At 42.2% G+C, this 23046-nt stretch overlaps 1 protein-coding gene across 5 annotated transcripts; it reads right to left on the bottom strand.

The window, feature by feature from the left end:
• Positions 1-1329: 1329 nt before the first annotated feature.
• Positions 1330-22414, bottom strand: actn2b (actinin, alpha 2b). 5 transcript variants are annotated; one of them, XM_072690588.1, is made up of 22 exons: positions 22289-22414; positions 15973-16087; positions 15494-15613; positions 15289-15375; positions 14526-14613; positions 13905-13983; positions 11929-12010; positions 11241-11326; positions 11020-11112; positions 10469-10699; positions 10159-10320; positions 9830-9839; positions 9551-9701; positions 6505-6613; positions 6189-6329; positions 5150-5332; positions 4904-5038; positions 4301-4480; positions 3755-3901; positions 3378-3443; positions 2514-2672; positions 1330-1488 (listed from the first exon to the last, which is right to left on the bottom strand). In XM_072690588.1, the coding sequence occupies exons 1-22, from the start codon at positions 22412-22414 to the stop codon at positions 1330-1332; spliced, it is 2709 nt and encodes a 902-aa protein (XP_072546689.1). The 5 variants fall into 5 exon arrangements, with proteins under 5 accessions (XP_072546689.1, XP_072546688.1, XP_072546690.1 ...); XM_072690587.1 differs by lacking the exon at positions 9830-9839 and having other exon boundaries at positions 10173-10320; XM_072690589.1 differs by lacking the exons at positions 3378-3443; positions 9830-9839 and having other exon boundaries at positions 10173-10320.
• Positions 22415-23046: the final 632 nt, after the last annotated feature.

Raw genomic sequence — 23046 nt, 5'->3', positions numbered from 1 at the left:
ATAGCAATATAATTTTTTATAATATTACACTAGAATTACATCATGGATTTATTGGAGTTTCACTAAAAGTCAAAAGAAAGTACAATAAGATTTTTTATGAAGTTTCACTGAAATGTTGATGTAATTACACTAGAATTACATCATGGATTTCTTTTATTTAAATTACACCAAAAGTCAAATGCATTACAATAGAATGTTTTTATAGAATTACACTAGAATTACATCATGGATTTTACAGAATTTCACTAAAAGTCAAAAGAAATTACATCATTTTCTTATTTTTATATTTGTTACATCATATTATTTTGTTTTTAGAGAATTACATTGAAAATCAAATGAATTACAATAGAATTGTATGGATTTCATTAGAATTTTGAATGGAACTTCCCTGTTAATGGAATAGCACTGGTATTTTTATAGTTTTCATTGGAATTAAACTGTAATATCAGAGGAATTACACTTGAATTTTAATAGAATTTCACATAATTCACATAAGAGAATTTTCACATAGTGTAATAGAATAACACTGAAAAATCAGCTGAATGACACTAGAATTTGTATTAACTTTACCCACAGGTTTAATGGAATTTCACTGGAATCTGGAAGATCTGGGTGATAAAAGTGTAACAGTGTCATTGTGTAATAAAGGTTAATAATAATAGGTTAAACTCGAGCTGAATTCACGGATGAACGTCCACCAGATCGTAATCTTTAATGTTTTATTTCATGCTGAAATAAATCAATTTCTATTGGTGTCCAGCTGTAAACTCTCCTCATCTACACCACAGTGCTGTAGTGAAGCTGCCAGCTGCAGGTCGGCACACATACAGTCTTCTACTAAATTCTTAAAGCAACAAAAAGCAGTCAGCCTGTTCAGCATCAGTATTACTGCATGATCACAGTTCAGAGGAAAGCTTGGGATGATGAGTGGGAATAAACGTTTCCCTGAACATTCACAACACACACTTACACACACACTCTGCTCTGGGATCTCTGTGACAGGCTGCTTTCATAGCTAAGCTGCTAAAACTGTAAACCTGTAGGGATACATGTGTAGAATTAGAGCAACACAGGCAGCACTGATTAGTGGTCAGTTTATGTACTGAATATTTATTGAAAGCACAGTGAATATATCATCTATAGGAATAGCTTTGCTTTTTATATATGAGGGGCTGAAATGCACACATTTCACAAATGAAGATTTTATGCACTTTTGGAAAACTTCAGCTCCGCATGTCATTATTTTAATGAGTTAAATTCTGGACCATTCTCACAGGGGCACTGAAGGAAACTTTAAAAGTCATGGGTCAAGCTCAGGCAGCGGCCAGCTTAAAGGTCACTCTCTCCATAGAGGGCGGTGGAGAAGGCAGTGTAGTCCAGGGCTCCTAGCATGGATCCTGGGCCAGTGTATGGCGGCATCCTGGAGATGCAGTACTCGGCCTGGTCATGGGGCAGCTCTCTCCTTAGCTCATCTATCAGGATGTACGGCTGGAGGACAAAACACAGCAAAATGACTCCCAACTAAACCATAAACCCAGCTTTCTATCAGTGCTGTCTACGGCTAGAGAGCCTGGAGTAACATCATGTTAATAATTAATAACACAGTGTATAAAAACTAGTGTATAAACACTAAAAAAGAGGACATTTTATATATAGTCGATAAATTGGCATTTTTATCAAATTAATATATATATATATATATATATATATATATATATATATATATATATATATATAAGAAATATACACAGTATATTTCAAATAAAAGTAATTTTCCTTTAACTTGTATTTAGTTTTTATTTATTTTTGTCCTCTATTTCATATAATATATTTATATTCATATTACAACTGAAGCACATGCTATGTATGAAAAGTGCTATATAAAAGGTTATTAAATTATTTACTACTAATATTTATTAATAATAACCTTAATATTATAATATTAGTAATATTATATTGTATTTATTAAATTATTATTCTATTATATTTCTATATACATTTTACATAATACATTTTTATTAACATGTTCTATTTTATTATTATATTATTTTAAATAGTTATGTAGGTATGTATTTAGTAGCAATTTATATATTGTCCCACAAGGTTCTATTTTAGGGCCTATTAAACTGTGATAACCGAGTAACCCAGTCAGTTATGAGGGTGAAGAACTGAAGTATAGGCCAACATAAAGAGTTTTTAAAGAGTTAAATGATTTATTCAATTATTAAATACTATTATAAATTAATAAATGCTATAATCATTTTAAATTATTGTCTTAATAACAGATATGTATAAGAACACTCTTAACACACTTAAAAAACAGGTTCTTCAAGAGTAAAGGCAATGGTTTCGTATGTAGACACATGACAACCCAAAGAACCCATGGTCAAACCCAATGTCAAGAATAACTGGCAGTAAAAAAGTAAAAAAAAAGGAGATACAAGGTTTTTGCACGACAGCGGCATTAAGCATATGTAATACTGTGTAAAACGTGTAATACATCACACACTGACCTTGTCTGCCGCGAGGATCTTGAAGGATGCAACGACCTGCTCGGCCGTGTCCGTGTCTGCAGTCTCTCTGGTCATAAAGTCAATGAATGACTGGAAGGTCACGACTCCCGTCCCGTTAGGGTCAACTAGTATCATTATCCGGGCAAACTCCACCTCACCCTAATGTACACACACATATACACACACACACACACTCAGGGCTGAGTTTCCTGAATGAAAGATCATTCATCAGTGGTGGAGCGAGCATTACACTCAACACTCTCTCTCCCACTAGTTGATCTTGATGATCTTTAATGTACCTGAAAATGCCTTTGGGAAACTGGGCCCAAGACTGTTTAGACCAAACATATGCTCTTAAAAAGGGTTCTTTTGAAAGACAGCACTTCTGTATGGATCTATGGCAACTCAAAGAACCAGTTGGGTGCTTAAATGATTCTTGAGGGTTCTGTAATGGTGAAAAACCCACTAGCTAGGACTCCCCCCCCCCCCATCGTGTGATGCTACCAGCTCTGGGAGTGTAAAAGCTTGCATATGGTTCTTCCAAGCCATGTGAAGCTGCAGCACATTGGGCAGCTCATAGTGCTTGGAGGACAATGCCACCTGCCAGTTCTGCTACCACAGCTAACAGTCGTCCATGTTGGCTAGCATAGCACTGAGTGATGGAGGCAAGGGAGCCAGCTTGCTGTTGGTTGGTGTAGCATAGTGAGTAACATCTCCTTCCTCATGGCAGACCAGAGTTTGATTCTCTGGCTGGCCAAGCACCCCATGAGAGTCCTTGGACAAGTCTCCTAACGCTACAACTACAGCTATTTATATTTGTTCAACCCATTGCCTGCCAATGTCTCATTAGCATCAATCGCTTACCAGGTCGTAGCCCATGGAGATGAGACAGGCCCTGAAGTCATCGGTGTCCATCGCTCCGTTCTTCTTCTGTAGAGGAGTGGATTAACTTGATTAATCATGATGATTCAACACTGAGGTGACTTCACTAGCTAACTCTTCTCATAGCTGGTTGCTGTGCTGTTGTGAGTGAATGGCTAGACTTCTTATAGTGCGAGTGAGTAAAAGGCAAACATCACCACCTAGTGTCCTGCTGTAGCAACTGCTCAATATCTATGCCTTTTCTGCTGATATCAGCTCCAGGAACAGAGCAGCATAATCATAAAAATAAAATAAGTGTTAAAACCTAGGGCTTCGTTTAGGGTTTGTGGAATGTTTAAGGGCTGATCTGACAACAGTACCCGGTCAAAGTGGTTGAAGGAGGAACGGAACTCCTTCATCTGCTCCTGGCTGATTCCTTTAGCATCGCGGGTCAGAATCTGAGTCTCGATGTCGTTGATGGTGCGAGCGATCGTCGTCAGAAGCAGCTCCCAGCCGACGCGGATATGCTGGAGAGAGAAAGAGGCATGGATGTCGGGAAGCAGGGAGCAGGATATGTACATAGCTTTGCCCCTGCCCAATATAGTACAGTTGAATGCAAAGGTTTGGGCACCCCAAGAGATCTGATCTCTCAGATAACTTTTACCAAGGTCTCAGACCATAAATAGCTTTTTAGGATTATGGCTTGTTCACAGTGAGTGTTAGGCCTTGTCCCAACAATCAGCAGGCGTGGGGTCCTCTAAGCAGCTGCCAAGCACACTAAACCCTACTGAACACTGAACCTCGGCGCACCACAAACGCTGCACTTTGGATCCCCAACAGCTAAAGTTTGGGCCACCACTCTTTGCCAGACTTTACTATCATGTCGGCATATGTGTGTGTGTGTGTTTATGTATTTGAGCGTGTACCTCCATTGTGTAGTTAGTATGCTTGTTGTCGAATATGAGGGACTCCTGGATGAGCTGGTGGTCTCCCTCCAGTTTGTCGATGTTGGGTTTGTAGCTGACGATCACATGCTCGTACTGCTTCAGCTGAGTCATCTGATCCTCCAAGGTCCCGCCGATCTCCAGGGAGCAGCGGCCGATTTCCTGTTTTAATCAAGCGAACACAAGCATAAAAACATTATGCCTTAAAGCAGCCTTTAAGTCCTGTAAGTTGTGAGGTGGGGCCTCCATTAGCATCAAAAAGCCTTGGGTGCCCACAACCCTGTCGCGGGTTCACTGGTTGTCCTTCAGTAGAGCACTTTGGGTAGGTACTGACCACTGCATATGAGGAACACCCAACAAGACACACCTGGATAGGTTCTGACCTGACCGTCTAACCATCACAAGCTATCTGACCTTTGTCAAAGTGTCTCAGATTCTGCCCGATATGTAGATCCCAACCTTTGACCACATAATCAATGTTATTCACTTCACCTGTCAGTGGTTTTAATCTTATGGCTGATCAGTGTATATAAGTACTTACTGAAGAGTGAGTGGTATGTTTTGAAACATTACGCTTTCACACACCTCCATCCGGGTCTGGATCCAGGGTCCGATGAGATTGGCCTGAGCAGCGAACTGCCGGCGTAGCCTCTCATTTCCGTGCTGCTGCGCCAGCTCCTCCTGCAGAGCACCGTCTCTCTGAGGAACCAGCTTCTTCACCTACACACACAAATGAAGACGCAAGTTCACCGCACCGCTGCTGCAGCACTGCTACACAGAAGTTTCTACATGTCTCTAATGTGTGTGTGTTTGTGTGTGTGTGTATCTCACCTTGTCCCACTTGCTGAGGATCTCCTCAGGGCTGATGGTGCTGTAGGGGTTGGTGAGGTCGCCGCGAATGCCGTAACTGTGGAAGATCTTCTGCACCTCCTGCTGGATGCCTAGTATGGCCTGCCTCTCTGCATCCGCCTCCGGCAGAGTGGCCTTAAACTGCTCATGAGCTGCCATTAGACTCTACAGAGAGAGAGATGCACATATGTGGGCATTTGTGCGTTACCATGGTGCCTTTTAAGTGATATGATGGTTATTTTTTAATAATGTGTGACCACAAAATAATATATATATTAAAATGGTTCATATATTGACACAACCTTGTGGTTTAATACGTTTATTTGTGGCCTAAAAATATAAATCTGGTGCCTCAATATATGATTGCGTGAACTAACTATATTAATTTGTTGCCAAACTTTAATTTCTGTCCCAAATATTAGATAATAATAATAATATAATAATAATATCCTACACTACCTTAATTTATTATATATAAAATATATATTAATGTATAGCCTCAAAATGTGATTTTGTCACCTAAATATACAAATCTGTCACTGCCACTACCACCTTAATTTGTGGACTTAATATATACATTTGTGGCTTCAATTTATTAATGGATTGCCTCAATGCATTAATCTGTGGTCTAAATATATTAATGTGCAGCTACTACAACCTTAAAATGTTTAATATCCACATTTATGGCTTCAATTCTTTTAATTAATTGCCTCAATGTATTAATATGTAGCCTAAATACATTAATTTGTAGCCACTACAACCTTAAAATGTTTGATATACACATTTATGCTCTCAATATATTATTAGTAGCCTCAATATACTAACTTGTGGCCTCAATATATTATCTGGTGGCCATGCCTTATGAAGATCTTATCACTATGTAACATTAGGGGTTCCACACAAAACAGGTCCACATACTGAACTGAATAAAATGTCATTCTGAATTAATTCTTAATAAATATTTTGATATATTGAATATTTGTGTGTGTGTGTGTGTGTGTGTGTGTGTGTGTGTGTGTACCTGGACCTCCTCGATGGTGTGCACTATGAACATGTCCTGCAGGTCCTCCATGGCTCCGTCCAGCCAGCTGTTGAAGGGGGCTGATCTCTTAGCGTACTCAAGGAACAGCTGCTCCACCGTCTCCAGCAGCTTCTCTGTTCTCTAACAATACACACACACACACACACACACACTTCCACTTCAATGTGTGGGATATTACAGGCAAACATATTTGATGTACCGTATTTAATGTGGTGTGTGATGGTGAACAGGTTCTGAACAGTCCTACTTGGCGGGGTCTCATTTCCATTACTTGGGAAAAAAAGGGAAAGTGTACCTCCAGAGCCTCTCTGCGTTTCTGGGTGAGGGTTCCGAGGTGGTCCCACACATCACAGATACTTTGGCACCTCTGATTCACCGCAGCCACATCATGGTAGTCCAACTCACTGTCAAAACACATTTGAGTGAAACCCACTACTTTCATAAAAACACCCCCCAGCCATAATTATTGACACCCTTGATGATGGACATCATGCCAAAAAGCTAAAACAGGACAGTGATCTACACATACTTCCAAGTCCACACCAAAAAGGTTCATGACCTCAGAATCAAGCTTTTGATATGGTCGTCCGAGTCCCCTGACCTAAACGTCCTGAAAACCATTGGGCTGAAGAGGACCTAGGATCATGGAGAACCCGTGGAGAGTCCGTATGGAGGTATGGTCTCAGATTCCACACTCTTTATTTAGAGTCTGAGGCTTCGTTATCCTTTTAAAGGAGAGTCTCCATTCACAACGTGCTTTAAATGGTCCTTAATGGAACCCAGAGGTGGTTCTTCTATGGCATCACTCAAAGAACCATTTTAGGGCCTTCACCTATGAGAGTGCAGAAAGCTGTGAACTCCAGGACTAGGCTCAATCCAAGCTCTTAGAGTTTAACGAGTTCATTTAAAATGTTTATCCGAACTCGTATAACGTCAAACGAGCTCCATGTTCGATTTTCTGAATGAAAGGGTGCTTTTGTGTCCTTGCTCTCACTCCATGACACGAGCACCTGAACATATAGTGATGCCTGAAATGGGACACCGATGATAAGATAAAGAAAAGAGGAAAGAGAACATGCACTGATAACAAACTCCCCATTGCCTTCTGACCTCATTATAAATGAGGCCTTATAAAGTCACATTCCCTCGCCCCTGTTCTGACTGCCACGCTACTCGCTTTAGCCAGCTGCTGACTCAAAAGTGGGTAGAGGACAGCAGATAAACACAGGGGTGTGGATTAGCATTACAGTAAAATGCAAAAGAAATAATAACAATATAAGTTTAAGAAATAAGCACTGTTGCCCCTTCATCATCCCTTTGAGTATAACTAGCAAGCTCGCAAGATAGCTAGCCAGCTTGACCTTAGTTAGCTAGGCAAAATTTACCAACTAACGTGACAGAAAATCTCAAAAACTATTCTTGAAAACTACTAATAAGATAAAGCAAATGCATAAACTAAACTAAAAATATCAAAACTTCTTCAAATAACTGAATAAATACCTGTAACTAATGTTTCTGCTAATGTTGTTACCACAACTAGCCTGTTACAGCCTGTAGCAGCTAATAGAGATGTTACAGTTACACAAAGGGCAATTTAGGATAACATATAAAAGTAAAGAAAGTGTCATTAAAGTATTTAGTAAGATTAGTTAAATTTAAGGAAAATCCAGCGTTCCAATTTCAGGCATTCCTTGAGTATGGCTAGCTAGCCACCTTAACCTTAGTTAGCAAGAAAACCAACTAATGTGACAGAAAATCCCCCCAAAAAACCTCTAAAACTACTAACAAAATAAAACAAATGCATAAACTAAACTATGAATGTACAAAGTTCTACAAATAACTAAATATATTTCTATAACTAATTGTTCAGTTGCAAATTTACCACAACTAGCCTGTTACAACTGACTAGCATGCTAGCCATCTTAATCGTATAGCTAGTCTAAAGAAACCAAGTAATGTGACAGAAAATATAGATATTAGAATTATCTATAATGATAAAATAGTTTGATTTGTGAAGTGATTTATCTCATTATTGAGTATATGTATTTAGTAAAAAGTAATCTAATCATCTAAATAAAAAATAAAATGTACTTCAGTCATCCCTTTGAGTATAGCTAGCAAGCAAGCAAGCTAGATAGCCAGTTAGCTTAACCTTAGTTAGCTTGGTTAACAGAAACCAACTAATGTGATTTGAAATGTCAAAAACTATACCCTAAAATTACTAATAAAACAAAACAACTTAATTAAGACCATTAAACGTGCAACAGAAATATTTGTAGCGTATTTTTAGCTGGCAATTTACCACAACTAGCCTGTTACACTGAATAACGGCTAGCACAGATAGATAAAACTAATGCATAAACTAAATTTGCAGCTGATATATAGATATTTAGATAAATATATAGATATTTAATTAGTTATTTGAAATACATTTTAGTTTTACAAAGAACTAAATAAATATCTATAACTCATTTAACTCATATAACTATTTTTTTCCCCCTACAACTAACCTGATACCCTGTCTAGCGACTGGCTAAATCGTTATCCACTACAGAAATGTTTATTTTACATTAACAAGATTTGTATTAATTAATTAATTCAATCATTTGTATACATTTATTTTGTTTTAGGGAGGGTCGTTCTGTTTCCTCTGTTGGCCTGCAGAATCTGAAAGCATTACGGTTAGGTTTCAGCGGTCAGGGAGATTAGACTGAGAGACAGGACTCACAATGTGTGTGTCCGTCGTTCACACACACACACACACACACACACACACAGATATTCACTCACTTATACCCCCACTCCCAAACACACACCGGCTTACAGGGAGATAATGTAAGTGAAAATAGAATCCCAGTGACACATTGAGAATGTCAGTACACACTGCATAAGTGTGTGTGTGTGTGTGTGTGTGTGTGTGTGTAATTGATATTAGGTAGTTCATCTGTACAAGGGGTGAAACGTGACAGGTCAAGCACAAGGGCAAAGAATAAAAACCAAGTCAATCTCTGTCCAATCTCTGTCCAATCTCTGTCCAATGCAATTTCAAAAACCTGAAGTATTAGCTACCCGATTTGGTAACCCAGAATTTATTATCCAACATCAGTACCTGACCTCCCTACCGATCTAGTGGCTAAACACAATGTTCCTCATAGCAATGTTCCAACGTTCTAGCCTTCCCAGAAGAGTTCAGGATGTCACTGCAGCAAAATGGGGCAAAATCTCTGTTAGTACCCTTGACTTTCAGAAGAAACCCTGGAAGAGCAGGAGTCTACAGACTCTTGGACATACAGTATAAACAAATAGTAACAAATGGGTTTTAGGTCTAAGGAGAGTCATACTTGAGCTCCTGTGCGATGGCAGCAATTTGCTCCACTCTGTCCTGATGAGCTGACAGGTCGCTCTCAAAGGCTTCGTGTTTCCGCAGCATGGCTCGAACCTCCATTAACGAGGCAGACTCGTAGTCCTTCTGAGTCAAAATCTCCTCCTTACCTGTAACACATACACACACACACACACACACACACACACATTAACAACAGCATGTCAAATTTGCAGTAAAGACCACAGGTGGAGCCAGACTCGCTTCCTTCTCCCAGACCAAACGTGTCTCAGACCGCCTTCATTGAGCTTTCAGCGCAGAAGCAGAGCTACAACTCAGCTACTCCATGTAATGAACAGCAAGGGGACAATCTGTCTTTTGTAACATGCTTGCCTTCTTTCTATTTCTGGGGGACAAAAAAAGGGGCCAATATAAGCAAAGGGAAAACTAACCGGGAAATGGGCTGTAATGGAAATTGGGCTGTTTTGGAATTGAAACCTATAGGGTTGGGCAGGGCTACACATCGTACTACAACCAGCCAGAAGAGGCACTAGACCTTTGGTTGCTTCACTTCAGAGCGACGTTGCGCTGCCTATTTTGTAGTAATTTTCTATTTGTCCAGTACACTGTGCTGTACTCACCTGTGGCCCAGGTCTCATGGCTGGTGGCTTTCTGGCGGAACTTCTCAGCCAGGTGGTCGAGTCTCTGAAGCCTGCGGATCTCCGTCAGCAACCACTCCTCATAACCCTTCTCTGCCTGCTCCAGACACTGCCATGCACTCGCTATATCCTACACACACACACATACACTCATGGGTGTTTTATGTCTAAAACAGTCATAAAGGGAGTATAAATGAGCCTTAATAATAACAACTACACTTCTAAGGGAAGGGTTAAACCTAGTCCACTTCACTGTACATCCTGTACGTCTGTCTTACCGACACCATCTTGCCCTCGGAGGGCATGAACGCGGGCCTGTTGCTGATGCGCAGTTTGGTCTGCAGGGTGTTGAAGTTGATCTCCAGCTGGCACTTCTCCTGCACTTTGGGCGGTTTGTGGAGGCGGCGGTAATCACGGAAGTCCTCCAGCTTTCTCTGCATCTGCGCCATGGTCTTCTCCGACGTGCGGTTCTCCAGCCATGGTGTGGTACGCCTGATCCACTCCAACAGCTGGAGACGAGAAAAGAAGAGTGGAGACGGAAAGCGAAATTAGAAATTCACGATCACAATCACGATCATTTTTGATAGGACGCTCTGCCGTAATGCTCCTCAGTCTGGTATAAACAGCAAAAGCTCCTGTAGGTGTAATGTGTAGGTGTCCTAATACTTTTGTCCAACCTCAGTTTGGCCTATCTGATCTTTGAGAGGTTAAAAACTACACATTATATTATTCTTAATAGTCAGTATTGATGATATGGACAAGATATATATATATATATATACTGCAGTTGAGGGGGTCAGAGACGAGCAGAGTGTGTGCTTGTTTGTACCTCACTGGCCAGTCTCTCATACTCCTCCATCAGTTTCTCATTCTCCTGATTCACCCCCAATACTTTACAGATCCTGTTAGCAGCAGTCTCAGCCTGGCCAGGGGGGGGAAAAAGAAAAGAGAAGAAATGAATGGATGACTGGAATGAATCACAGGAAAAGAAGAGTTGACATACACACCCAAACACACACACACACACATTCCCCAAACACACTATACTACCTGCTCTGCTCCAGCAAAAGCATGGTAGAAGCAGGACACATAGGTCATGATGGCTCTTTCATCAGGCTTAGGGGTGTTCACAATGTCTGAAGAAGAAAGGATAGGGACAACAGTTAAGTAATCAGACTTGACCAGAGCCACAAAGCCTTACAGCAGATCTGATCTGGTATTCATATTTTAAAAAAAGAGGACACTGGGGACACACGAGTGTCCATTGTAGTTAGATTTATGCCTCTTAAACCTTTAACCATAAACTATTAATATTAATATTTAGCAAGACCAATAAATAGCCTTAATTTCCAAATCACCCCCTTTCAGTTCAACCTACAGCTTAGGCCTACTAATCCACCCCCTCCCCCCAGTGTAGTTTTTTTGAAAAGAAAAATAGGACCACCCTAGCTTTGGACAACAAATGCTTTTAAGATGATGATCAGCACACATTCGACCAGGTGTGTGCAGACGTTTTAGACTGGTAATGTGTGTATAAATATAGAATTGCTAATTCATTGTAATGAAATTAATATTTCATTGCTGTCCAATGAAAAAAAATGAATCTCCAATTTTATCAGTTATACATTGTGTAAATAATTCTGGAAGAGGAAAGCTTTTTTGCCTTCTCCTGTAAAGTCACCATTTGGAGATACATGTTTTTCATTGAGATGATATACATTAAGCGGTAATGTCTCACCTTCAGCATCCAGCATTTTAGGGATGTCGAGATGCTTCTCAGCGATTTCAAATGCCAGATTGAGATTACCAAGAGCATCATCCTGCGGGACCAGTAACACACCAAATACAGCCTATTTAATACATGACCGCCGCATAGGCCCTGCCTTACCTCTTTACCATAATGTGCAAACTACTGATAAACATGCAACAGTGAGCCAAAAAAATATTAGTTATTTGCTGTAGGTGTTAATGTCCCAAATAGCCAACGCAAACATTAGGCGTATTATCAGCCCAACTGTTCAAGTCCCAAATATCTCTCAGGATAGATGCTTAGTAATTAATGGCCTATCCAGATATGAGAGAAGGTGACAATACAAAAACTACAATATGCTGGTTTAACATCCACCTTTCAGACAAACAGCATTTCACCTCCAACTCCAGTCAGTCTCTGAAGATGTTCCACAAGGATCTGTTCTTGGCCCAATGTTATTTAGAATTGGCCACTCTCAGTGGCCAGGAGATCACTGAGAAATGACCTTTTATTCAGGTGGGTAGAACCTTTTATTCAGGGTGTCTGTTAGCTGATGTAACAGTAGTGGCAGTTAGTGCTCCCCTCCAAGCGTGTTGAGCTCCAGTGGTGTTTAATTAGCCACGGTTCTAAAAAAATGTGATGGAGCCTCATGTGAGTTGAAGCACATTCTCCCAGTGCTGGTGGCATTGGGCACTAGGGGGAATTCTGAGTGTGTCTGTGTGTAGGAGGGTGCACTAGGGTCAGCACTCATTGTTCTCTGTGACAGTAAAAAGCTGCAGAGCGGGAAGCGGTCAGCTGCAGCAGATCCAAAGGACACCAGGGGCTTCTTGGTGGCCCATGTCTAACCAGAAAACCTCAGGATTACCCCTTACGAGCTTACCTGGAGCCAACTGCAACAGCTGAGAGGGATGAGGGACGTGTGGGCATATATGTGTGGGTGTGTGTGTGTGTGTGTGTGTGTGTGCATGGCACGACATTCCATTCAGTCGGCTAAACCGGCTGACCCGTCCGCTCTAAATAAATCCTTAAACTTCAGTGTCTAATTAAATCCCTGACAAATGTCCACCTCAATCCGCCATAACATTATAACCACCTGCATTCTATAGAGTAGGCCACAACGAGGCATGGACTCTTCAGAGCCCTGAAGGGGTCCTGTGGGACCTGGCACTGCAAGACGTTAGCAGCAGATCCTTCAAGTCCTGTAAGTTGTGAGATCGGGCCCCCATGAGCATCGATGATCCTTACATGGCTTTGTTATGACTGTGACGATGTGCTTAGTAGAGGGTCCGGGGTCCATCACATGTCTACTGGAGGACTGTGGAGGTCTGGTGGGCAGAGTTCCGGCTGCTGGTTTATCAGAAGGCACAACTGGAGTGCTTGTGGCTGCATTCCTGAGCGCTATTCTGGGTCCACATTACTGACAGTCTCTCGATTGTCTTTAGGGAAAAGTGCTATTGTAGTGTCATTCTATCTGTCACTGCTTTCACCCAGCAAATCAGATAGTTTGGTGGGATTCAGGCTCGCATACGGCTTTTTTGAGCTAGTAAAACCCAACCACCCATATGGGGAAGCCCAGCAACCACTTAGCAACACCACTGCAGCCACCTGGGACGCCACAGCATCCACCTAGCTTTCCTAAAGTAAGTCCTAACACGTTCTAAACCACACTGATTTGTCTGCTTCAAACAAATGAGGAGCCGGATGTTTTTGGGCATGTAACTGGTTTAAGTCCAGTGTTGGTTAGCAATGTTAGCTTAGCATGTCCCATTCCAAACTAAAGCACACATCAAACATATTTAAAACAGATCAGCAAGTCATGACAACAGATGGCAGGTTACTGCACAGCAAACCGTTAAAAACATTAACCTCATAATCAAAGTGGTTAATTATTTTACGCTAATATTGCATTAATATAATTCTGAAATTATCCAGCCATGTTAATGACACAGAATCACACGCGAGACCTTGTTGAGCTTGGCGTAGTCGATGAGGTCAGGCCTGTGCCTGTGTATGAGGGCGCAGAATGCTAGGCCATCCTTCCAGCTTTAACATACAGGGAATACTGAGGTCATGTTCAGGGCAAATAAAGTAAATCAACGTATTTAATGCAACTATATTATTATTGATTAATATTGATTGATTATGTTAATAAAGGCAGCATGTACTGTGTGTGTTTTATTGATATGTAGTAAAAACTGCTGCAAAACTACCAATGAATCCGGGAATGCATTTTATACAGAAGGGCTACTACATTAGCTGGGGTGCATTTAAGGCTTGATAGAAATGATACAGCAAAAATGTACATTTTCACAACTGATGACTCATGAAAAGAGACATCCCAAAGTTTGAGACGTTAACTGGGCTTTAAAATGACTATTGACGTATTCTAATGATTACCTTGCAAGGCAGAACGTAGCTATACTGTGCTAGGACAGGCAAAAATACCCCCCCCCTCCCCCTCCCCTCCAATCATGCAATCACCCACTTACTCTATTTCCAAATGATCCAGATCCCAAACTATCCGAATCCCCAGTGACGTCATGGACAATGTTTTTCAGTTTGGGAATTTGCAAAGCTTTCCTTACCTGACATGGAAGTTCTGTACGTTGACGTTCCTGTAGGGGGCAGTCTTTCTCTGGCACCACAACAGCAGGCCTTCTTTAGCCGAGGTTTCTGAAATCACACACCAAGACCTTGTTTAGGTTTTGTTTTTTTTTCTCATGTTTTTATTATTTTTTTGAGATTATCTGAGCAGCTGCCAAACAATTATAAACGATTGAAGCTAACAGTTTAGTCTAGTAAATTAGAGCAACGTAATTAGCTTTAAAATGATACAACAGTTTTAGATGTGACCCACAGCATTGACCCGACTTACTGAACTTACTCACTCACTCACTCATGTTTCACAAGCTGCAGATTATACACAAGGGGGGTGCTGCTAGCACTCAAATAGCTTTTGGTGCTTCACATTATGGACACTGCATGTCCTGGTTTAGCAATTTCAACGCAACCTGGCTCCATAAAACAATGTCAGTTCTATGTTGCACTCCAAAAACCAGTTGTTTTGAGTTTCCCTAACCAATGTTCTCAGTGTTTGACCATGTGAGCACCCCACACAAATGGAATTTGCTTTGTCTATGCTTAGTTCTAGTAATTAAATAAAGTTTAACCCTTGTTTGGTTGTCATTTAATAAACTTACAGTAGGTAGGATACATAACCACAGTTCCTATGACTCTTTTACTTGTGTAAAATGCAATGTAAAGTATGCAATGTGCTTTGCTCCACCTCTGGCAGTGGGTGGGCAAGTAGAACAATCATCATTAGCCTACAAATGACAACCGTTGTACCTTCAACAGAGATGTCCTGAATGGCAAATCGGAGAATGATGGTCCAGATCATGCCGAGAGTCATCTTCACATTGCCATCCACAATTTCTACAGAAAGAGACACAAAAACACCGTCAAGGGCCAGAAAAGGACCCGACTCTTGCCTGGATAACCTGGATGATGTGCCCCACTCACTGAAGCTGAAGATTGTGGCCTGCAAGCATACCTTCAGCTCCAATAGAAACAAGCTTGACTCCTTTGCTGGTGATGAACTCCAGAGCTTTGTTGACATTGGCTATCTTGTGAAATCGCATCTTGCCCCGGTCAGGCTTGGGTAACCTTTCTCCTGCAACGGGTGTTTGGGACAGAAATCAGTTCCAGTTTCTATAGAATTGAGAATTTCACATCAAACTTTATATTTATGAAATTTATGAATAATTATTTAGAATTTTCTTAAAATAGAGCTGAATAGCAAGACCACAGTCCAGCACAGTTTGGTGACACACCAGGTTTAGAAGGGAAACCTCTAACCTATATGGTCCTACATAACCTATATTACCTACTAGACCTCCTGTACTTAACGGGATCCAACAGCACTACTTGAGACCCCAAAAGACCATCCGCTTAATTAAATGCAGTTTTCAGAAAGTGCAGAGTGTGTGTAAGCATATATATGTGTGTGTGTGTGTGTGTGTGTGTGTTTACCTGAGATGACCTCCAGCAGTAGCATGAGTTTGAGGCCGTTTCTGAAGTCTTCCTCGATGTTTTCAATCTGAGTTCCAGCCTTTCGCAGATGAGAGTTGCACCACGCAGTAAACGTCTGAGATAGAAAACACACACATACACGACTATAAACACACACACACACACACGCGACTATACCCCAATTTCACACACATCAGAGCAAGGCCTTCGTTTAGTATCATGATAATTCCTGTTAGCACCCTCAGAGAACTGCTTTTTTTGGGAGGTCTCAAATTTCTCCATTACCCAACTAGCTAGGCCTAACCCATCCCACTACACCACCAGCTTCGAGACTGTGAAGCTTAGCATGTGGTTCCTTTGAGATATGTAAAGAACATGGCGCTAGCGTCTCATCCTTCCCTCCCAGGAGCCAATTACGCTCCCTTGGACTCATAACAGTAGTGGATAACTTTGCTGCTACATGGAACGTCTTTAAAGAACCAAATACAAGACGTTTACCATCAAGCGTTTGCATTGACCCGCCATGGTTCCACACACCTACACAGGGGACCTACACAATATTAGGTATGTGGTTTTAATGTTATGGCTGATCTGTGTATATCCAATCCACTAGAAAATGACTTCCACAAAATCTTGTGAAGAATCATTTCGGTTCACATAGTGAAGGACCAACACACACACACACACACACAAATAAATAAATACACATCCGAACCCCAATGGCCAAGCGTTTGTCAGCACACAGCATCTGATGTGACATCCTAAATGATGTTCCAAAGCCTGTGGCCCAAACCTCAATATCCAGGAGACTTAGAGAGGAATTAAGCCCAAAGCCATGACACTACACACATGCCAGTGTCAGAATAGCAGTCTTGAGTAGCTCACATAAACGATAGTACACAAAAACTCTCAAAAAAAAAAGGAAAGGAGAAAACCTCTGAATAGGTCATGGTACCCCTAAGGTCATAACGGGCCGCTAATGCTGAGTTTTGTAGATAATCAATCAGATAACTTGGTTTTATTGATTGGATTTTGGTTTGTAATTAAGTGAAATGCCTCAACGATGCCCACTATTCATTTCGTATGTATTTATGGACAGATTGTGGGCAACCATGCAGCATGTAGCATGATCATTTAGCCATTCAGAACTTCCCTCTTCTACCCTATCTGACTGAAGCGCTAGCTGACCGAGGCGCTAGCTGACCGAGGCGTTCTGCAGCATGAGAGTATGGAAAACACTTCATCCGTCCAGCCACTGAGGTCACCTCTCCGAAGCAGATGCTAGGCCTAGTCATACTCTAATAAGAGGTTAGAAAAAGACAGGAGGGAAAAGCACTGGTTGTAAATCACCAGCAGGATCTCCTCTGACCGATGCCCAGGATTTCTTTGGCAACTTCTAGGAACACGCTAGCCTACATGATCCGTTAGCCAGTAATACTGTAATACTGTGTGGTTGTATTTCTATGTGGAGCTGAAATTAGCTTGAAGCTAACTTAGCAAGTAGCAGGCTGGATGCAGCTACCATAAACAGTAAAAACACTAAGGTGAATATAATTATGCCACGTTATTATAAACTCGCCACAGTGTATATGTACACTACCACATAGCCTACTTCGTTTTAGCAGAAAGCTACGTATAACTTCTGCAGTTTGGTAGCTAATGAAGCTAGCCAAGTTAGCTCACATATGAGTTAGCTACACATCTCCTCCCAGCTGGGAAGCTAACTAACTTAATGCTAGCTAGCTAACTTGGTTACCACAGACAACTAAATACCAAAGTGAGCATAATTGTGCCAGATTATTAGTATAAAATGTTTGTATGTAAAATTATATATATATATATGTATATTTAACTGTGGTCGTGGGGTCAAATCGTGCACGTGATTAATTGTCCATCTTCAATTTTTGATTTACTGATCATTACTGAGACGTTTTTATCTGGATAAAGTGTTGCCATTTAACTTTATTTAGTAAATGTGATTCACTTATTAGCAAATTCAACGATATAATATTACCAACAGGTAAAGCTAGTTATTGTGCACTTGCTATCCGCTATCGAGCTAACCTTGTGCAAGATCAGCAGATAATTGGGATGCAAATTAAATAAATAAATAAATAATAATAAATGACACCAGATAAAACACATTGTGAAGGAAGGGGGGGCAACTCGGCTGGCTAACCAGTAGCATGCTAGGCTAGCTAATACAATCGAAGGGGGATCAGCTCGACTGGATAACTAGTAGCACGATAGCTAACACAGTCGAGGGGGGGTGGACCAGCTCTGCTGGCTATCGAGTAGCATGCTAGCTACATCAGCTGGCTAACATATTGGGTCCTAAATGGTTCTTCCATAAGATGACAGCAGAGGGGATAAGATGTGTTCGGGGGGATAGGATGTGTTCGGGGGGATAAGATGTGTTCGGGGGGATAGGATGTGTTCGGGGGGATAGGATGTGTTCGGGGGGATAGGATGTGTTCGGGGGGATAGGATGTGTCACGACACCGGTTCCTCTCAGCTGAAGTAATTAGCATGCTGGCTAACTCATGTACAATACACAGTGAAAACCCAGTAAAATGCTTCCTAGCTAACAGCGTTTCCTCTGTTTTGGGTCTTTAGGGCTGGGCCATCCCTTCAGAGGTCAGTGCAGTCAAAGCAGGTCCGCTAACGGTTGTGGACGCAGGGTTCACCAAGGTTGAATTCATGGAAAATCCATAATTTCACCCACTGAATTCACTGAACGAAGAAGCCTACACACCAAACTCCTTCCTGGGAATCTACTTTGGTCATGGTACCAAGATATCACAGCACTGTAATGTATCAGCATCTCCCACCCCTGCTTTGTGTGTGTGTGTGTGTGTGTGTGTGTGTGTGTGTGTGGCATCCGAACAGAACAGAGCTTTTGTCTAAAGCCACTGAAGCAATACTGGACTGGGTGAAGTCATCACAGGGCAGATCAAAGCTCCAGGGCCCAGTCCAGAGCACATTCCTAACGAGGTAAGGGGGTAAATTTAGCCCTCTCTGCCTGGGCTGCTTTGATAAGAGAACCTGGGGATCCAGGCCCCAGGTGGTGGGGGGGTGGAAGTATGTTACTGATCGGATGGGAAAGAATCTCGTTCATCCGTGGAGAGTGTGCTGGATTGGGTGGTGTGACGTGACGAGAAACGAACAGGATATGCTGAGACGAGTAGGATGGAATAGGGTGAGGCTAACAGTAGGCCATGTCCAATACATGCACATCAGTGATGATGCTAACATATCCATACCTCCTCGTTACTCCTCCATGCTTCACTGTCCTAAAATGACAGTTTGGAGAAAAATCTAAAGGCCCAGTTTTGTAGTAGAAGTTAAGGTTTGCTTTTTCGGTTTAGCGCTGGAGCTACGAAGCTAATGAAGCAATGGAAGCTTATAACTACCAATGAGCACTGAGCTAACTGCATGCCTACATTATCACACATTTTTCCTAAACGGTAAATTAATGTGCAGTAGGCTTGCCTGTGTGGTTTCTAATGCTGTAAGACATACTACCTAACCTAGCGTATTAAAGTCCCCCCCATTGCACGGGATGCCCCCAATGCTAGTAAGAGCGGACGAACACACGCCGCCGATGCAACATCACTGGTCAGTCAACGCACCTGCAGACACCAGTATCGGCTAGTATGCAAGCCACCTACCCACCCAGGAAAGAGCAAGAGCAGTTCTGCTCTCTCTAGGCCTTGGCATGACCGGGATCTGAACCAGCACCTTAGTCCACTGGACCACTCGGGCACTACTCTTAAATTTAAGCAGACATGATTATTTTTTCCTTTGAAATTGATCAGAAACTAGGCCTGAACAAAGATAGATAGATAGATATCTCTAATTCTGGATATTTGATACTATCATTTACATTTCTCGCATTTAGCCGACACTCTTATCTAGAACGTTTGAGTCATGTTCCACAGGTAGAAGAATGTAAAGTTAGGAGTCTTGACCAAGGACTCCTAACTCTATTGGTGTAGTACGGTGCAACTGCCCGGCAAGGAAAAATCGAACCATAATCTAATAACTAGCCAAAACCTCACATCTAAAAGCAGAGGTTGTAGTTTTCCAAAAGCCCCTCCATCCTTCAAGATACATCATCAGGGGTACATCAGTTTCCCTTGTCCTTAAACCAGAAAATGGGGCAGCACTACTGTATGAGGTAAGTAGGCGTGTTTTGAACAGACGTGGTGATGCTGATGTGGTGATGTAGATTTCCCATTTCTGCCGTAGCGTCCCTTTAAGTTCTCAGCAGGCAAGTAAGCCTTGGGTGAGGGGTCAGATCCGAATGCCAGGAATCGTCCTCCCTTAACTGAGACCACACTCTCCTGACCGACACCTTTCAACAGGTGTGGGGCGTTAATTCTTTTAGGTCATTTTTGGTCAGGGATTTTCAGATTTCGAAGATGAGATCCAGCAATGCTTCTTTGTCACATAGTTTTCAGCACCTACTTCAGTTTAGATGAACACTGTGGACAAAAGTATTGGGACACCTGCTCGTTAATTGTTTCTTCTGAAATCGAAGGTATTAAGCAAGCTTGTTCTGCTTTTGTTGGAGTAACTTTCGCTACTGTCCAGGGAGGAAGGCCTTCTACTAGTTTTTGCTTGTGCATTGCTGTGAGGATTTGATTGTGTTCAGCGACCAGAACATTAGGATGTGAGGTAAGGATGTTGGATGATGAACACCACCCCACCTCATCATCCTCAACTCCCCAAATGTATTGGATGGAGCACCGTCCATCATTCAACACAGTTCTTCCACTGCTCCACAGCTCAATGCTGGGGGGCTTTATACCCCTCTAGCCCACGTCTGGCATTTTTAGGCAGCATGGTGCCATTAGGGTCATGTTTATCTGCCCCAGATAGTCCTATTCTATTGGCAATACTTCTCTACAGGGACTAGACAAGAAACATGTGCGTCAGCAGGCGGTGCAACTTAAAGTAGCTGAATGTATTCATTAGAAGGGGTGTCCACAAACATTTGGACATATAGAGTAAAATGACAAAACTCATGCTACGGCTCAAGGGGTCATAGGTTTGACCCCAGCTGAGGCTAATGCGTCGGTACACCTAATAAGAAAGGGAGGTAAACCCATGTTTCCAGGCTGGTCCCTGTAGTTCCTGTGGGGGTTTTTTTCTCCAGCAAACAAAAGAATTCCTCACCAAGGACATCGGATTAACCCACCATGATGCCTGTTGGTCCCCAGAGTTAAAATTAGCCTCAGCATCCATTCTAATCCCAGAGCCCGTCGTCATGCGTTAGTAGCATCTGTTGACAGTCCCGCATTCCAGGCGTATCAGTCTCAGAGAGCCGCTGGGCTATTGTTAGCCTTTAGCCTCCAAACCAGACACTCCAACATTAACTAACCGAGACTACAAGAGAGGCATTCCTCCTGAAACTGCACTAAACCTCACAAAAACACTCCAGCAGCTCTCAAAGCTGGGTTCAGGGCTTTTCTTTGGAGGTTATGCAAGCTTGAACCCCTGCTCTCTAATAAGGAACGTCCACTAAACATTCTGTCAGAGCTTAGAGAAGTTGGAGAAGAGGCTGGAGCCACTGGGTGGATGGAAACATTGAAATTCTTCACATCTAAAGGTTGAAAAGTCTTCATAGACTGGTGAAGTAAAGTCATTTTTATCTAAAATTGAGGCCCAATGGTAGCATCTAGCCCCCTAAGCCATCGTCTCATTGGAGAGAGCTGCTGGGGTCATAAGGGTCAGGTTCCTCTGTTTATCCATAAGAGAGCAAAGCAGGACTAAAATGAGGTTTTGAGAAGCTGGGAAAAAGGTCTGGATAGGTTAGATCGGTTGGAGAGGATGGAGGAGTTGGAGAAGTTGGGAAAGCTGGAGAAATCTTAGACGTTGGTGAGGTTGGAGAAGTTTGGAAAGTGAGAGATGTTGGAGAAGCTGGAGAGGTTGCAGAATCAGGAGAATTTAGTCAAGATGGAGAGAAGATGGAGAAGCTGAAGACAAGTCAAACTATATTTGGAGAAGCTAAAAAAACTCAGCCCAAGTTGGAGATGTTGGAAACGAGAAGTTGGAGAAGCTAAAAAGCTGGACATGCTGGAGAGCTTAGAGAAGAAGAAGTTAGAGACATTGGAGAGAAGACATTGATTGAGAGATTGGGGAAGCTAGAAAAGCGAAGACTGGGAAGTTGGAGTGGTTGGAGATGTGTTATGGCTGCTGGAGAAGGACCATTAGAGCAGTGAGTTAGAGAAGCTGGAGAAGTCTGAGGAAGTTCCTCTTTAGCAGGAACCGTTCTCTGTGTCTGGGGTGTAATACCCAGTGCTAGATTTACCTTGCGCTGCTGTTTCTCCCAGGCTGGGTCCAGCAGCAGGTCTCTGTCCCACTCTTCCTCCTGCGTCATGTACTCCTCCTCACTGTAACCGTTATCGTACTGCACCATGTTCTCTATCTGAGTCATCTCGGCCTCAGGGACTCTTCAGTAGGTTCTACAGCCTCGACTCCAACACTGCTCGGTGCTCTGAGGGTATCTGAGCTTCCAGACGTTCAGTCTCCTCCTGTCTCTCTCTCTGTCTGTCTATCTCTCTCTCTCTCACTCTGCTGCAACCGCACAGCGAGAAGCGCGGGTCATCAATTTGTACCGGCATGACCCCTCCCCTCCCCTCCCCTCCCAACATGCACCTCCCATCCCTCTACAGTCCCTCTTTCTTTCTCTCTCTCTCTCTCTCTGTCTCTTTCTGTCTCTCTCTGCCATCTTCATCACTAACAGGCTGCCCTCCTGCTCCTCATCTTCATTAGATTGATGTTGGATGATTAGGTATGCCACTCCAGCTCATCCCAAAGGTTGAGAACTTTAGGCTGCTCCATTGGTCAATTACGTAAAGCTCCTGTTCTTTAATAAGGCATGTCCACAAACATTTGGTCAGAGTTTGTGCAGGTTGTTGAAATCTGACACATCAGGTTTGAAATCAGAGAAGTAGGAGAGGTTTAAAACGATTAAGATGTTGGAAAAGTTGGAGAAGCAGGAGAAGCTGGACAAGATGGAAAGAGGCCGGAGACACTGGAGATGCTACAAATGCTGGAGAGTTTGAA

Source organism: Salminus brasiliensis, chromosome 10 (genome assembly GCF_030463535.1).
Source record: "Salminus brasiliensis chromosome 10, fSalBra1.hap2, whole genome shotgun sequence".
Classification (NCBI taxonomy): Eukaryota; Metazoa; Chordata; class Actinopteri; order Characiformes; family Bryconidae; genus Salminus; species Salminus brasiliensis.
The sequence above is the reverse complement of the archived record's forward strand: the minus strand, read 5'-3'. Positions and strand labels throughout refer to the sequence as shown.

Excerpts from the sequence above, each read along its gene's own strand:
- actn2b (XM_072690588.1), bottom strand. The coding sequence starts at position 22,414 with ATGACTCAGATAGAGAACATGGTGCAGTACGATAACGGTTACAGTGAG. Across the intron at positions 11,327-11,928 it reads TAAAATGCTGGATGCTGAAG|ACATTGTGAACACCCCTAAG; the intron begins GTGAGACATTAC and ends TTTCTTCTTCAG. Across the intron at positions 3,444-3,754 it reads CCTTCAACCACTTTGACCGG|AAGAAGAACGGAGCGATGGA; the intron begins GTACTGTTGTCA and ends ACTCCTCTACAG.